General features: G+C 36.7%; 1 protein-coding gene across 1 annotated transcript in view; it reads right to left on the bottom strand.

Annotated features, from left to right (window-relative positions):
* Positions 1 to 4,142: 4,142 nt before the first annotated feature.
* Positions 4,143 to 17,813, bottom strand: part of efna2a (ephrin-A2a) — a 55,885-nt gene continuing 42,214 nt past the window's right edge. The window contains exons 2-4 of the mRNA XM_052547653.1: positions 12,349 to 12,641; positions 6,997 to 7,062; positions 4,143 to 5,462 (exon numbers count right to left, since the gene is read on the bottom strand). Coding sequence (XP_052403613.1) covers positions 5,344 to 5,462; positions 6,997 to 7,062; positions 12,349 to 12,641 — 478 coding nt within the window. The 3' untranslated portion in view covers positions 4,143 to 5,343. The remainder of the gene's footprint in view (positions 5,463 to 6,996; positions 7,063 to 12,348; positions 12,642 to 17,813) is intronic.

Raw genomic sequence — 17,813 nt, 5'->3', positions numbered from 1 at the left:
AATCGATTGCTTATAAAGTTCAAGAACCCATAGCCCATGAAACAAGGGATGGATTATTCTAATTTACTTCAGGATGATGGTTTTCATTGTTATCTGACATGTTCTGAGGATCCTCTGTAAAATATAAGGTCAAATGTGTGTTTATTTAAAGTGCAAACAGAAGAACATCACACATCACATCTGAACTCTTAAATGCTCTGATACTTTTTGAGAACAACTGATGTGCAGCTCAAGACCATATGGCTGCCTTCGATATGTGACTTCTGCCATTGTTCATGCTGTCTTGGTTTTGTAAGTATCTTGACAACATCTTGCCATGGTTTTGCTGCTGTGTACTCATATAATAAGAACCACCTTGCTCACATAAGGGGTTCCTCGGTACATGAGGCATATGAAGAGCAACTTTTTGTTGTCTTTGAGGCGTTTGTTTTGCTCTTCTGTGAAGGGGGAAATGTGTAGGAGGCGAGGAGATCTGCTTTTGCGATATGTGAAAAGGGCTCTTCTGAGGACGTCCATCACTTTTATCCTAATCTTTTTCATTGCATTCACTTGAGGATAACTCTGAATGAGACAATGAGGCTTTGAAATAATCATCCTGGCGGTTTTTTGAAATGTAGGTATTAGTGCTGCATCATGTTTTATAGGTCTCTGAAGTCAGCTGTTTGAGTTCTGACAGATCCCTCTCACAATCACCAGAGGTTTCATCAACCAAACCGTCATGCTTCTGGCCAAACATGTGGTTAGACTTCATAGAGTTACCGCTTTCAACATTCAAATCAATATTACCACATTTCTTTGCTTTCTTGGATTCTTCACAAGTTGAAAAGGCAGTACTTACTGATCTCAGATGTGCAGCGTAGGCTTTATGACAATATCCGCTTATCAGGTTTATGTCTGTCAAGGTCTTTTGTCTTTCTTTGTTGATCAAAAACATTGATCTCCTGTGATCTCTCCGCAGAATTTCCCGCTCTTCCCACAAACCTTTTCATTTCATAATAGCTTTTGAAGTGTGCTCTCTGTAGATGTTCGACTCTAAATGTGTTTGGATGCGTTTTTATTGCTTTCAAAAAGCTCATGTCTCCAACAGATTCAACATGTACTGACTTTTCAGGAGCCTTGAGACGTGAGTGTTTGTGTTTTACCTCAGGGAACTGTGGAAGGCAGAATGTAGCACACAGACAGAAGATACTACTGGTTAATGGGAAACAGTCACCTGTAATTTTTTCACCCTTATATGAGTAAATGATGACACATATCTGTCAGTCAATGGGAACCAAAACTGTTTGGTAAGCAACATTCTTTAAAATGTCTTCTTTTGAGTTCAGCAGAAGAAAGGAATGCATACAGATTTGGAACGACATGAGGTCGAGTAAATGATGACTGAGTTTTCATTTTTCGGTGAACTATCTCTTTATATATTTTACATATGTATCAAAAGTAAAGAGTTTATATGATATTAGCTCTATATGCTTTTTATATAGGTTTGACATTAGAAGTATGGACAAAATACTCAACAAACCAAGCATGCTAAAAGTTCTCATTCACAAGGGGGCAGCAAACATCTGTTGTTCACTGGTAAATCAGCATACAACACACGCGCTGTTACTTATATTGAGTCTACTACATTAAAATTATGTCAAATTATATTTACAAATGACAGCATAAGGCACATCATGCTGTGACACTGACTGAAGATGTAAGGCATACATCTTTTACTCCCTTTTTATCACCTGTAATGATCATCCTTATTGTCACTAATATCCTGCTCTAACTGGCTGTTTGGTTTGCATCTGCAGTGCCATCTCCAAGTCTCCTACACTGGTGCTTTCCTAGTGCATGTATTTTTTATCATAGTCTACATTGCATGAAATATTCAGATAGGACATTCACTTTTCTAAGCCTAGCCAGGCTACTGATCCCTCACCTAATAGTTGGATGAGCATCCAGGCCAAAGCCCAGAGCTGATGTCAGCAGACACTCGCCTGAATGTCAAGTCATGTATGACCATGACTCATTTCAGCCGTCTCGCATCCGAAACCACAACATTAAATGGCAATCATATCTTAAATGCCGCTGTAAAAATAATTTATAGAACTGCTGCTAAAGTATTAAACATGTTAGATTTCATCACATTTTACATGGTAGGCAAGTAGGAGATTTCTGGGGGTTAGTACTATTTCAGGACAATGGATGAAAAAATTCAAAATACGTTGTGCATACCAGCACTAAGGAAAATATTTTCTTACCTCAAAGTGCAAAAAAAATATTTTTTATAAATGTATAAAATCTGTGTAAAACATTTTTTTTTAAATGTGTTGTTTTTCTCATGTAGATGTACTGTGAATGGAGCTACACTGGCACTTGCTATAGTGGGAGGCCTTTATGATCATAGGCTAAATATAGGGGCAATAATACTGTTATGAAAAAATATTATATATATATATATATATATATATATATATATATATATATATATATATGACACACACAACTTTATTAGGTACACCTTGCTAGTACCAAGTTGGACCCACTTTTGCTTTTCTGACTAAATTCTTCTTGGCATAGATTTAACAAGGTGTTGGAAACATTTCTTAGAGATTTTGGTCCATATTAACTTGATAACATCACACAGTTGCTGCAGATTTGTCTGCTGCACATCCATTATGCGAATCTCCTGTTCCACCACATCCCTGGATTGTTGGATTGGATTGAGATCTGGGAAGTGTGGAGGCCATTTGAGTAAAGTGAACTCATTGTCATGTTCAAGAAACCAGTCTGAGATGATTTGAGCTTTGTGACATGGTGCATTATCCTGCTGGAAGAAGCCATCAGAAGATGGGTAAGCTGTAGTCATAAAGGGATGGGCATGATCAAGTTCTGTATCTTACATTTGAATGTCGCAGCAGAAATCAAGACTCATCAGACCAGACAACGTTTTTCCAGTCTTCTAACTTTGGTGAGCGTGTGCCAATTTTGTAGCCTCTGTTTCCTGTTCCTAGCTGACAGGAGTGGCACTAGGTGTGGTCTTCTGCCGCTGTAGCTCACTGGATATTTTTTTTTTCGGACCATTCTCAGTAAACCCTAGAGATGGTTGTGTCTGACAATCCCAGTATATCAGCAGTTTTTGAAATACTCAAGACAAGCCCATCTGGTACCAAAACATTCCACGTTCAAAGTCACTTAAATGCCCTTTCTTCCCCATTCTGATGCTCGGTTTGAACTTCAGCAAGTTGTCTTCACCACATCTAGACGCCTAAATGCATTGAGTTGCTGCCATGTGATTGGCTGATTATCAATTTGTGTTACCAAGCAATTGAACAGGTGTACCTAATAAAGTGGCTGGTGAGTGTGTATACTATTAGTATTGCTAGTTATAATGGTTGTACAAATTCTATTTTATTTTAGCATATATTTGTATAAATAAATGGCTAAAATACCAAAGATAAAAATAAATGTGGGATATTTTTTTAAATAACCGTTTTCTACTTTAAATATATTTTAAAATATAATATATTCCTGTGCTGTGCTTTTCCAGCATGCATTACTCCATTTTCCAATGTCACACCATCCTTCTAATAAGCTTCTAATAAGAAATCATTCTAATAAGCTGGTTTGTTTGTTGAAGTTACATTTCTTATTAACATCAATGTTGAAAACAGTTGAGCTGATTAATCTTTTTTGGGAACTATGTCACATTTTCAAGATTCTTTGATGAAGAGAAAGCTAAAAATACAGCATTTATTTAAAAGTGAATGTCTTTAATGTCTCTTTTTATTAATTTGATTAATCAGGTTCTTACCAGAGGGTAATAAATTATCATGAGTTTTTTTTTTGGACTTTTCAAAATTTTTATAAATGTTATAAATGATATAAAATGACTTAAAAATCATCAGCCTTTAGACATTGTATTCAATGAACTTTACAGATCAGGAAATTCAAGCATTTTGTGCACAGCAAAATACAAAAGTGTTTAGAGCTTAGCTGTTTAGAGTTTTGAGAAGGGCAAAAAATCAAAAGGCCTTTAGCACGGATGTCTGCATCTCGTTCCAAATATTTTATGTTTTTGCATCTATGCTATACAAACATGAGCCAAAATGTCAGTTGTCAGCTTCAGACAATGCTTCTTTTCTTACATCAGTGCATCTCGTAGACAAAAATGCTTTATTTTAGATTTTTCCATTTCAGCATGTTTCTTCAGTTCGACAGAACATGTTGACTGTACAAAACGTCACATGAAAAAGAGGACACAATCAAATCAGATGGAAAGAAATGCGTTCTGTCTCTTTAAATACTGAATACAGTTTGACAAGACCACAATAACAACAGTAAGAGTGAGAGAGTGGGCCCTTCTGAATACATCCGACTGCTGACTCACACACTGTATCGCCACTCAAGACCGTTCCTCGTATCACATGAATAATTGATGTTGCTTTTAAATGCTACAAAAATAACATGAAATAGAATACAAAAAATCCATTTCCTTCTCAGCCATGCCTGCAGTGTGTGCATCGGTGAATTAAAAGTGGCTAGATCCTCACTGCCTTCCATTGCTTGTCTGTCCCACAGAGCTGGAAAGAAAAACCAATGCAGAGTCTTATTAAGCGGCATTTGGGTTTGCACCAAAGCGATCTCAGAGATTGGGAGTCCTTGTCCCACCAGCAAACACACAGTTTTGAGTGAGCACTGACATTTGGCTGCGTCTGATCCCAACTCCACAAGCTGAGCTTTACACCAGAAGAGTGGCTAGAATCAGGTCTACGTTTGTCTGGTTTTTGCTAATAAAAATATATCGTCGCTATTGTAAGAAGGTCAGTTTTTCCTCTGTTTCACAGTGTTTCACATGCATGTGAATGTCTAACACTAAGTCCCTAGCTGCTGGCTACCACAAAACACATTTCTTCTCTCCCTTCAAACAGAAAATAAAACTAAACCTCTGAAGAGAGTCCTTTGGTGTCATTTGTTATTAGGAGGAGAAAATCCTCTTTATTTCTGGGCTGAGTATGGTTGTAAAGACTATGTGGGGGGGCATTATAGCTATCCAAATAAGTGTCTGAAATCTTTTGTAAACCGCGATGCCCTGAAATGTGACTAAATGGCAAATGAATACAAGCCTCGATTACATGACAGCATATATATAAAAGGTCACATTCCACGACAGACTCCGGGTGTTCAGCTTTACATCAGCCGCTAAAGCAGGGCGAACGTCTCTTGTCCTCAGATCAGTGGCGAGGAGCTCGTTCGGTTAAAAAGAAGTCTGCAGCCGAGGGTCTGGATGAGAGGGCTTCCCTGAGGGAGTATAGATGGAGGGAGAGCGGTAGGCTGTCTGGGCAGCGGCGGAGCTTCTTAAACGCGGGCCAGCAGAAAGGCCAGCAGCAACATCAGCGCAGCTAGGCACGGGCCGTCTGCCCTGCAGCGCTGGCTCTGATCAGTCAGGAACGGCTCTGGAGACTCGTAGCCCGAACCATCTGAAACACACAAACACAGAGAGACAGCACGCCGAGAGGAAGCACCAGGAAATGCATACCTTTACTCAAAGCAGCACGGGCCCACAGCACTGACCTAATTAGAGTTTAATTACTGAGGCGGAGGATCTGGTTCACATTTCACACAGCGTTTTCATAGATTACACAGACCTGACGTATCTGTGCTGATCAATTTATAATAAACACTGGATTTCTACTTGGAGCGATGTTGTTTTAGACAAAGGGACCAGAATACTATTAAAAAACTTGGGGTTGTTCGTTTTTTCCATTTCTTTTGAAAGAAGTCTTACCAAGAAGGAATTTATTATCAAACATATAGTAAAACCTATAATATTGTGAAATATTTTTACAATTTAAAAAAGTGGTTTATTTTTTTATTTATCCCTGTGATGAAAAAAATTATCTTCAGTCTTCAGTGTCACATGATCCTTCAGAAATCATTCTAATAGGCTCTTGCTGCTTATCAAGAATTTAATATTATTATGGTATTATTATCAGTGTTCAAAACAGTACTGCAGCTTATTATGTTGTTTTTTTATATGGAAACTGATACATTTTTGTACGATTCTTTAACAAATAAAGTTCCAAAGAACATTTATTTGAAACTGATTTTTTCTTTACTTTCATTTTTTGATCAGTATCAATTCATTTTTATTTTAAAAACTTACTGACCCTAAACTTATGAACAGTGTATGATTTGGGAATAAAGCAGAATTTACATATCATATGTTCAAAAGAAGAAATTGGCACACAGTAAAAAACTAAACAAACACAAATATTTTTCATTTTCTTCTCTGAGTGAGTTATTCAGCCAATTGTTCAGTATTTTCCAATATAAGGATTTAAGTCAAATTGTTTCTATTGTAATTTATTAACTTGTTTTCTTACAAGATAAAACATTTATCCACAACACAACTGTATTGTAAACAGTAGCTGGGTAGAAATCCCAATTAGCAACTGAGCACCAGAGATTACATCATTGGCATAATGAATAACCCTGTGACAAGTAAAATTTCTTTTTCTGCACCGTTATTTTTAAAATGTGTAAAACAAGAAGGGATGTAACTATGAATATAACTTATAATAATATTACCTGACACCCTTTTCAAATTTGACTTTCCTCAACAATTTAAGAGATAGTTCACGTTGTCATCGTTCATACAGGTTTAACTCAATTAAGGGTGTGAGTAAATTATGACAGAAATGTCTTTTTGGGTGAACTATCCCTTTAGGTTTCCATTGGTGAGTGATGAAGGTAAATTTAAATAATCCACACTAGTTCTCAAAGTTCCCGTTAGACCTCAGCTGCTGGTTTGATGGATGTAGACTGCATTTGAACACATTCCCACGGCTAAAAAATAAATATGATATCTCATTAACAAAATGTTCCTGGAAAATGTGTCAAACACTGCTTATTTGCATTCCTGTTATGTCTAACAGAAGGTTGGCATGTAGACATGCGAGGATATTATTTTCTGCGCCGGCAGGGCAAAACAGTTAGAGTATGACTTACTTGTAGGCTTCACGTACACCTTCAGCTTTAAACACGGCTTGCCAGCGTGGTTAGGATGAGGGGAGGCTGTTGAAAAGGAAGTTGAAGAGAAATAATGAGCTTGTGACAAACAGAATCGTTCAACAAGCCAATGAATCAATCTGATTAAGATCCTCTTGGTAGTTAGTTTGACCCCTTGACAACCAAATCAGGAACAAAGTCTGAGATTTTCTTCATTCGGAGGAAATTGCTCTGACCTTCACAAGCTTGGTGCCGTCACATACAATGGTCTGCGACACAGTGTTCCCATGGCAAATTACCCCACATAGCACTCAGTGACCTGAGAGCAAAGAGTCACTATTGAGTCGCCTCCACCAGAACATCAGCAACACCGTTCATCTCTGCTCCCCAGACACCAGCTTTCTGACAGATTACTTCATTCATCTGTGCTCTACAGACACAACAACTCTACTGCTTATTTCCTTATAAGGGTCTGGTGAGAAGGAAGGGGAGACCTGACTGCAGTCAAATGTCCACAAAGAAACATTTCAATGTCCCTCTCAAGCTTTTTGCAGTGGGACTGGTCAAGAACAGAGGGCTTCATTTTATGCTGGCAAAGACCCCCTCTATCTTCCTCATCTCCATATTATTTTATCTGAATAAAGGCTTGAAAGTTCTATACATAAAACCAATATAAGTTTTCTATAAAGTTAAATATATTAAACAGGTTTGGGGTAAGTAAGACTTTTTTAATTTAATAATTTTATTCAGCTATGATGCATTAAATTGAACAAAAGTGACAATATATGTTATTTACAATTTAAAAACTTTCTATTCATAAATTATCCTGACTAATAAGTATCATGGTTTAAACAAAAATATTAAGACAACCATTTTCAATGTTGATAATAATAAGAAATGTTTCTTGAGCAGTAAATCAGCATATTATATTGATTTCTGAACAATCATGTGACACTAATGAGTAATGATGCTGAAAATTCAGCTTTGCCATCACAGGAACACATTTAAAAATATATATTCGAAAACATTGTACATACAATTGTAATTAAATAAAAATAAATAAAAAAATCTGTATTTTGTGCAAATAAAGGCATCCTTGGTGATAGACTTCTTTTAAAAACTAAATTAAAAAAACTTACTAACCCCAAACTTTTATGTTTGTATCTTTACAATATTGTAAAAAAAAAAAAAAAAAAAAAAAAAAAAAAAAAATATATATATATATATATATATATATATATATATATATATATATATATATATATATATATATATATATATATATATATATATATATATATATATATATATATATAAGAATAAATATAAAATAGATATATAAATATGTGTGATAGAAAGAAAATAAACTACTGACTTTTATACAGAGTGCATTTTTTTTGTTATATCACAGCGAAAATGTAATTAAAATGTGTAAATAAATAAATATATATATATATATATATATATATATATATATATAAATCCAACTCTTGTCTAGAGTTTGTCATTGTCAACCTGAACAACCCTCCCCCAGCGCCCCAGCACCCCAGCACCCATCCCAGGTCATTGTGTATTCTTGTGGCATGTTCAACACACCGGATCCTGGGTTCATTGGAGAGCACCCAACCTCAACCGCCGGCTGCTGTGTAGAAGACGCCTGTCAAGATGTCATCACAGCTGATCAATACAAGCGGAGAGATGGAAGTCCGGGGGTTAAGTCTGACCAGGTCTGATGGACGTGTTCTTTTACCAGCAGACAATTGAGATCAGCCCCCACTTCCCAGTGATAACCTTTCAGATCCATCTCTCATCGCTGACCCCACCGACCCTGTCGAAAAGGCATCAATCCCCTTAGGGACCGTGTCGCCCATAGAGCGGCCGGTATCCAAACAATCCTCTCAGGGAGTGGCTGGGGGTCTGAATAGAGTCGGGGGGTGTCCGAAGGCCTTTTCCAGCCTTGAAACAAAAGCCTTCACAATGCAGGACCAGGCTGGGAGCTTGCATAAAAATCAGTTTGGGAGGACAGGAGCAGAAACACAGAGTTGAAGAGTATCTTTGAACTTTTTTCTGCTCTCTTTGGCATCTCTCGCTCTTTCTCTCTCTCTCTCTCCTGTGTGCGGAGACAACACTGCGTCGTGTATGATAAGCAGCGCTACGCCCTGCTGATTTAGGGGGGTTTGGGTGGAGGGGATGTTGACTCAGAACAACACCCCCTCCGTGCCTGGTTCGCTCCCTTTCAGTCTGAGCTGTCAATCAGGGAATAATCAGCAGTCAAATGAAAACCATGTAGGATCTCTGGCAATCTCCATGGGAGAAAGGAAGGCCCATCCGGCCACTGTGCAGATGGGGGATGGCTGCTGATGGACAGTGCATCTCTGCGACACAAAGCCAGCGAGAGCTCAAAGTCACCGGGCTCTCTGTACTGTACACAGGTGGCTCTCGGCTCAGCCACATCTGCCCACGCCACAGCCGCCCATGTCAGGAATTCTAATTACCATATAAATTATTGATTTGCTTGCCTCTCCCTGTTTTCTCCCAGCATCTTCCTGATACAAGTCTTTCATGTTATCTTATTTAAACAGCTAGGCGCTTGACATGAAAAAAAGAGATGCTTTTTGTTTAATGTCTATTTTTAATTTGGTTTAGCCACACCAAATTGTCTTCACTGGAGGACAGTAGGACAAACGCTTGAAGGACAAGTTTCCCATTTGAACCCACCAGTTTAAAGCTTTGTGAGGTTAATGGGAATGAGTTGTTGGATGTTTCTCATTTAGGAAATGCTAAAGCTTTTGAGATTAACACAAACTATTTTTGGGGCGTTTTGTTTGAGGATGCAAGAAAGAAATTCAAATGGCAGAAGGAGCAAAACAAATAGTACGAAATAGAAGCTAAAACTGTGCGTAAGGTCTCATTTTTCTGAGGTCCATCAGCGGAGGAAGTTTCAGAGTGAGGCAGCGTCTCTTTTGCTTTCCTGGAGCTCATTGTGCTCTCAGAGATCCTGAACGTGGAGTCTGAAAAGTCACAGAAAGTCTCTGTGATTGGCTGCTTGACCCTGTCAGTGTGATAATGCCTGTCTGTCATGTTCACAGCCGGTCCACAAATCCACTTGAATGGGTCAATCTGGTGGAAATGAACTAATTACAAAGTAAACAACTCATGTGCTAATCAAAATGAAATTGTAATTACGTATAGCAATCAATTAGATTGATTTAATTAAAGATGTACCTCTGTTTCTGTGACTGTCATTAATCCTGTTTACCAAGTATTTGCTGACTAGTGGTCCAAAAAAGGTGACTATAAATGAATAGCAGCTAGTTGTAGCCAATAATTACTACACAAAATATGCCTATGTTTTCTTGTAGTAATTAACTTTAATTCATAACCTACAATCAATATCAAGTAAAGTTTATAATAGCATAACATTAAACATAGAATGAAGTTCAATATCCCTTTGACTTCAGAACTGAGTTTACATCAAATGAAGCTTGAATTTATTGTTGAAAAAACATCAACCTTCAGAACAGTGATACTCAGCAGAGTTCAGGGGCACTCCAAGCCTCCAAGCGGGCCAGAAGATGACTAAATAATAATAATAATAATAATAATAATAATAATAACAGTTTTTTCTTTAAAGAACCAGTGTTCCCACTGTAATGAAAAACATGAAAATATGTGGCAGTGTTGTTATAATTAAATAAAATTAAAACTATATATTTTTTTTAGAAATGTAACTAAATGAAATAAAATAAATATTGAATTAAAACAAAAGTATTTATAAAAGTATGAAATAACTAAAACTGAAATAAAGTAAATAACATGTATTTAAAACTATTTGGAAATGTCAAAAACTCGTAAGCTTATAAGAAAGTAACTTAAAAATGTAATTAAAAACGAAAAATATAAAAACTGAAAAAATGAAAACAATGATAATATATACTAATATTAAAATAATTATACATAATTTTGAATAATATAAAAAATACAAAAAATATTGGGGTAGTAGGGGATATGAAAAAACATTAGCGATCATTCATGATCCAGCTTCACCAACAGAAGAAGTGAATGTAAGGTTTTATTTAATGAATATTTGCAAATGTCCTTTAATAATGTGCTAATTAGCAAGTTTCATGCTGAATGCAGCTTAAGTAAATAGTCCCCCAGAGAGCGGCTGGAAGAGAGGGGCGGGGTCAGCAGAGCTCATTAACATTTAAAGAAAAATGCTACAAAACTGCTTGCTCTGAAAAGAGCTGTTTTTGACAGGGTAAAAAAATGTTTTTTTTAGGGCCGGGACTTTAACGCGTTAATTGAGATTAATTAATTACACAAAAAATAACGCGTTAACTAAGATTAATTAATTACAGAAAAAAAAATTCCCGCATTTTTTATAACTTATTTTTGCACCGTGGAACGTTTCTCACTGGATGCGTTTCGGCGGACCGATTATACTGAAGCACCAACTAGCGTTCGCATATCACTGCAGCAGCACATCGAGCCTCAAGGATCACCTCAGCGCAAAACATATAGCAGCTAGCGTGGACTTTACACTTTATGTTGAACTATGTATTATTTTGTTGGTGCAACAGTTTATGTTGGAATCTTTATTGTTTTGGCCAAGGTTATTGAGAGTTGGACTTAGTATGTTATGGCCTCTGAAGCAACAGAGAGATGTTTTCTAATAATCAGTGTTTCCAATTTCCTGAATGTAATTGACAGTATTGTGTTTTACTTAAAAAAAAAAAAAAAAAAAAAAACACTTTACAGAAGGTTCCAGCACCTATAAGCTTCCTGAATTTCTGAAATTTTCTATTTCTAAATTGTTTCTAAATATGCTATTGCTACACTTCATGGCAAAAATTGCACTGGTCTGCTAGACTTGGTTGAACAATAATAAACTATTTTGTTGCTTAAGCTTATGTATTCAGTCATTATTCAATGGTATACTATAAATCCATGTGAAAAAAATTACTTCTCACTGTTCTCAGGTCAAATATTTTTATGCGATTAAAATGCGATTAATTTCGATTAATTAATTACAAAGCCTCTAATTAATTAGATTAATTTTTTTAATCGAGTCCCGGCCCTAGTTTTTTTTACACTACCACTGAGAAATTTGAACCAAACTATGTTACAGACTTTTCATTAAGACCCTAAAGAATCAAATAAACTTGTGGAAAATAGGCATCCTATGACCCCTTTAAAAGTCACATAAATGTATCCATTTAAAAAAGTGGTATCAGTGAACAACATTCAGTTCTTTAAATTTCAGTAAACCTGAAACTAGAAACTAGACATATCTGGCTGCTCATTTCAAAAGTTCACCACTTCACTGCTAAAACAGCACTAAACACTTACATATATAATAGTACTCGTGTCCAGGTCGAAACTCAAAACCAAGCGAGAAGGGGGTGAAGAGCTGAAACTTCTCAGAGAAGCGCAGGGGTCCATCAGGACTCTGGGGCCGGTTACACTCCCACCGCTTGAAGCCCCTCATGCGGTGCTCACAGCTGAGGTAACCATCATGGTTGACCATGAAGAGGATGTAGCGCTCCATGCGGCTGTGAGGCTGGGGCGTCTCATAGTACGGACAGTACACGTCCAGATAGTCGTTGATGCTTACGGCCACCGTATATTCACCCTGCCAGAACCTGCAAAGGAGATTCAGAGCATTAGACCACCGAAGCCGAACATTAGGATGACTGACATAACAACTTCTGTAGACAGACAATTGAAATATACTGTAGTTTAGCTTTTTATTTGGCCTCCATTCAAACCGTACAGCAGCAAAGAGGAAAGTTTAACACACAAAGGCTAAATCTGTTAGGCAGAAAATCACAGGGAAACAACAGAATAAGCTGGAATGAATAACCACAATGCATATTTTCTATCTAGGTCACCATTATGCAGAGAAAGAATGGCAAACCAGAACACACAGAAAACCAAACACTCGCTGTAATACTGTACTGAGAAGGGAGAAATATCTTTGACTAGGGCTTAAAATAGACCTCTTTAAAACAACTTTGTATGCCTTTATTCATTTCTCTGAGTTAGTGCAAAAGCAACAGTTGTCAATAAAAGTGTTGATTATGTTCACAAAAAGTGCAAATTTAGTCAGCGAGTTAATTCCTTATAAATCATAAACTTCATATAAAATTGCACCCTTAATCCAAGCTTTGAACCACAGTGGCACCATAAAAGAATTTTTCATGCTTCACATTTGATTTTCTCTCTACATAGTATGCGTTTCATGAGAATGCGGCTTTCAGGAGCATAAGAAAAGAGAGAGAGAGAGAGAGAGAGAGAGAGAGAGAGAGAGAGAGGCAAAAGATAGCATGAGTGAATCAGTTTGAAAGTCAGTGTGACCTACAGAGGCTGTGAATGTGTGACAGTACTGTGATGTCAGAGTCCTGTGAGTATATGCCTTTGACTGCAAAACACATGGCGGCTGACGAAATAAAAAAATTAATAAATGCATTGAGGTGTCTATACTTGTAACAAATGCGCCAAAGCATAAAGTTGACACTTTTTAAAGATATATTTTCTGAAAACAAGTCTCACTGCCTTACAGCAATTTTTTTTTGTTCGGCGAATTTATGAGTGAATCTCAGAAAGCCTGTCAATGACATGTCAGGTTCATCTTTCATTTACAAAAATGAAAGAAGAAAATAAGAAAGTTCAGTTTGTGCAATAAAAATGAAACACCATTTTGTACTATCAAAGATTATTGCATTGTGACATTTTACATTATTGTAACACAAAATATAATTTATATTGTAGTGTTTATACAACACAGTAGCATTTTATGTATTGTTTGTAAGAGAGTTTTCATGTCAGTATTAATGTGAATTATAATATACATTAATATATATTCACATTAATACTGACATTATATATATATATTAGGGATGTCAACGATTAATCGATGATCGATTAATTGTCGATAAGAGATGCAATCGATTAAGGCTACCGATGGTCGGTTAACCGATTCAATGTTGGGCTGCGTGCGGCTCATGCGCACTCAACACGTGCGAGCGGCTGTGAGTGCAGTGACGATATATAAAAGCATCATCATTCATTCACAATGTACAAATTAAGCTTTTAATGTGATTTAAACTTTAAAGTACATTAAAATAGAAACAACATAAAAGTTCTTCAACATTAAATGCAATAGAAATGTAGTTATTAATCATTTCATCAGATAACCGTTTTATATCGTGCGCTTTGCAGGGCTGCGGGACACAGTGACAGGACAGGTAGTCTATTCATTCCTACAACTTGTTAATTCATTCCTACGAATTATAAATGTGGCAATTGTCCATGTTTCATTAATTTTGTTCCCTAAATAACCCATGATTTAAGTGAAATAAGGGAACAAATTAATAAATCGAACGAATTCTTAATTCATGAAATCTTTAATTTCCCTTCCCATGTTTACCACAGTAAGAGATGCGAAAACAGTTATTAAAAGCGAAAGATAATAAAATAAACCTGGGAAATTAGAGGGTTAGACTATGAAGATTTAGGAAAAGAAACAATGCCTAAATATACTGAATTTGTGGAAATTCGTGACCAACCGGCAAACCAGAACAAAGCCGCGTAAATGAAGACTATGGGGTCCAAAAGCATGGTCGCGATCTAACATTTTCCAGTTAACCTATTATTCCTCTAATAAACAAAGCTTTTATACCACACTTGTCATAATCAGATCTTATAATTTCTAAATAAATAATTGCTGGATTCAAAACAGCGATTAATAGGCGCTGTGACCGACACTTTCCTGGAGCATTCACTGCTGTCACTAAACGGTGACGCCGAGCATCGTTCACAAGTTTCTGCATGGACCTGACTAGGGCACAGGTTCTAAGCCCTGGGACAAAATGGGATGCTTTAAGGAAAATTTATAGCCTACTTAGTAATAGGCCCAACATAAAAATAACAATTTGTTTTCATGTTTTTTTTTTTTTTTTTTAAATAGGCTATGCGAAATATATCCGACTTAAATAATTAAGATTAACGGATTTAAAACAGAAGTGTGGGCGCTCCATAAGTTCACAAAAAAACAAAACAAAAAGGATGACAACGCATTCTGTTTGTTTGCTTTATTTTACAAGAGCACAAATCTTCTGTTTTTATTGTGAGTGTGCACAAATGAAAGTAAACAATTTTGCGGAAAATATATATATTTTTCTTCTGTCTCAGCTGTTTCGATCGCGCTGGAGCCTGCTGCACACGTATATTCTAGCGATTCAAACTTACATCGCAGTCTGTTCATTATCAAAATAAAATAGTCAACTAAACATTTAAAAGGTTACACTGGTCAGTTTAAATAGACCGTAGTATACCGGTCCTCTCTGCTGTTCCAAGGATGTTTTTGCTCATATGAAGAGGATCATCTTTTCCGTCGATATGCGAATGCGTGTTAAGTACAAGCCTAGTTTACATTATAAATAATAGTTTAACATTCAAATACATTGCGAATATGGAAACATTTTGATTTGTGCCGAATGAGACATGAGCAATAACCTCCAAATAAATCTAGCCAAAGCCGCGCTCGCTCATCCTCGTCTGCACGCATGCACTGTCACGATCTAATGCGCTGTATGCCGGATTTTTAAAAATCTGACATTTTCTAGGACAGAATCCAGCAGGATCAAATTAATGTGAGCAACTGTGTTTTGGTGCAGCAGCGCCGATGTAGTTCACTTAATGTGCGGCGCAGTCACACGCGCTCCACATTTCGGATAATTTTATTTTAAATACAATAATGTCAGTTGAAAACATTGCAATTGTGCTTTAAAATACAACAACCAGCACCACAAAACCATTTAAAGAGGCGCGTTCAGCGTTCTCCGTGCGGGATTGGAAACTGTCAACAAAGTAAAATGACCTCAAAAGTATGGCGCGCTCTCTTCATTTTATCAAATGATCATAATCGCATCTATTCATTTTATAATCCTGCTACTAGCATTTTATTCAGACTAAAACTTCTTTAATTCAAGTGAGAAAGCGTTTTGTGTGTGGCTTTTGCACATCCTGTCATACCGCTGACTGCGTGCCTGCAATAGACGCATTTTGCAGTATTATGGTTAACGATTAATCGATTAATTGATCGTTAATTTAAACGACGATCGATCATGGAAATAATCGAAATTTGACATCCCTAATATATATATATATATATATATATATATATATATATATATATATATATGAATTTTTTTTTTTTTAAATATATTACTTTAATTCAGCAAGGATGCATTAACAGATCAAAAGTGACTTCTAGAAATCCAGCTTTGCCATCAAAGCAATAGATTATAAATAATGTGTGAGAGTATATATATATATATATATATATATATATATATATACATATATATATATATATATATATATATATATATATATATATATATATATATACACACACACACATATGTATGTGTGTGTGTGTGTGTCTGTGTGTGTGTGTCTGTGTGCAACAGTACTGTTGGTATACTAAACTAAGTCTGCTAAATTGGAACAACTAATTTTGTGCTTAATGCACAATAATTGTGCAGCAGTAGTGTTATAGTCCAACTAAAGATATACTGAAGTATATTTGATTGTGTTAAAGTGGAACTATTGTAAGTATACCTCAGGTACACTTGGAATGGTTTTGTGAGGTGCATCCATCCAACCAATAACCAAAATTTAACCAAGAGCACAATATTTTCTAAAAGTGTCCTTGTGTCATATGTGAACTCCATAAACCTTCCTTTTACATGTATCTAAGTGAAAACAGCAGAAAGCACTCACACCTCTGTAAGCGAGGAAGCACCTTCAGGCACTGGTCCATTTGCCTTCAGTGTTCAGATGAAGGTCCTGTCCTCTCATTTAGACAAGCTGCCCTCTCCAGCACCTGCCTGTCTGTCCTTTAACAAGACAAACTATTGGCACGGTGATCTCCTCACAGCACAACCCACATCAAGCCCTTTCTTAAAGGCTGCTTGTTTTGCCCTCAGTTAATGGCTTTTTCAAATGTCTGCACTCTGATTCACACACACACAAACACTTCTTGAGCATAAAACGTGCCGTAAATTACTTCCATGCAGCGGAACATCTCTGGATATGTTACTGTAATTCGGCTCTCACAGTCTAAATCAGGTCCACCTGTTGTAGATTAGCCACACTCCCAAACTGTTACCTCAATCCCATCTCTCCACAGCCACGTTTACATTAAGCGGACAAATGTATTTTAGGTCCTTTCAAACAAGTCCAATTGACTTGTTTGTCTAATCACTTGTTTATACTATCAAAAGGAATAAATCTCCTGAAAGTTTGGAGCTCCTGACCTTCAACGTAAACGCTGCGGAGATATTTCTTTCTAATCAAGCATGAACAGATTACCGAGGGGACATATATCAGTTTGAGCAGAACATCCCAGCATATGTTGAGGGATCACAACTGTGTGTGCGTGCGTGCAACCCATCCTTCACTATCTTTCCAGGAACACATTTCTCCTGTTGCGTTTGACCTTCTCAAACTCTCCTGAAGCACATCAGGAACTTGTTTATGGTTCATGGTGAAATATCGATCTATGAATTTACAGTGGCTTCCATAACCTCATTAAAAATAACCGGCGATTAGATCCATCACCAAACACAAGATTGCACAATAAATTGATTTTTTTATTCAGGCGGGTGGCGGTGCGAGTGTTAACAGACATGATGAGGAGACAGCTGAATCATAAATAGACTTACGCTCGTGCTCTGAAATATCAAAAAGATCTCTCTCTCATGTACATACGTGTGCGCGAACACACACACACCTTCCTGCTTTCC

This window comes from Carassius gibelio, chromosome B2 (assembly GCF_023724105.1).
Source record: "Carassius gibelio isolate Cgi1373 ecotype wild population from Czech Republic chromosome B2, carGib1.2-hapl.c, whole genome shotgun sequence".
NCBI classification, from domain to species: Eukaryota; Metazoa; Chordata; class Actinopteri; order Cypriniformes; family Cyprinidae; genus Carassius; species Carassius gibelio.
This window is presented reverse-complemented; position numbering and strand designations above follow the sequence as displayed.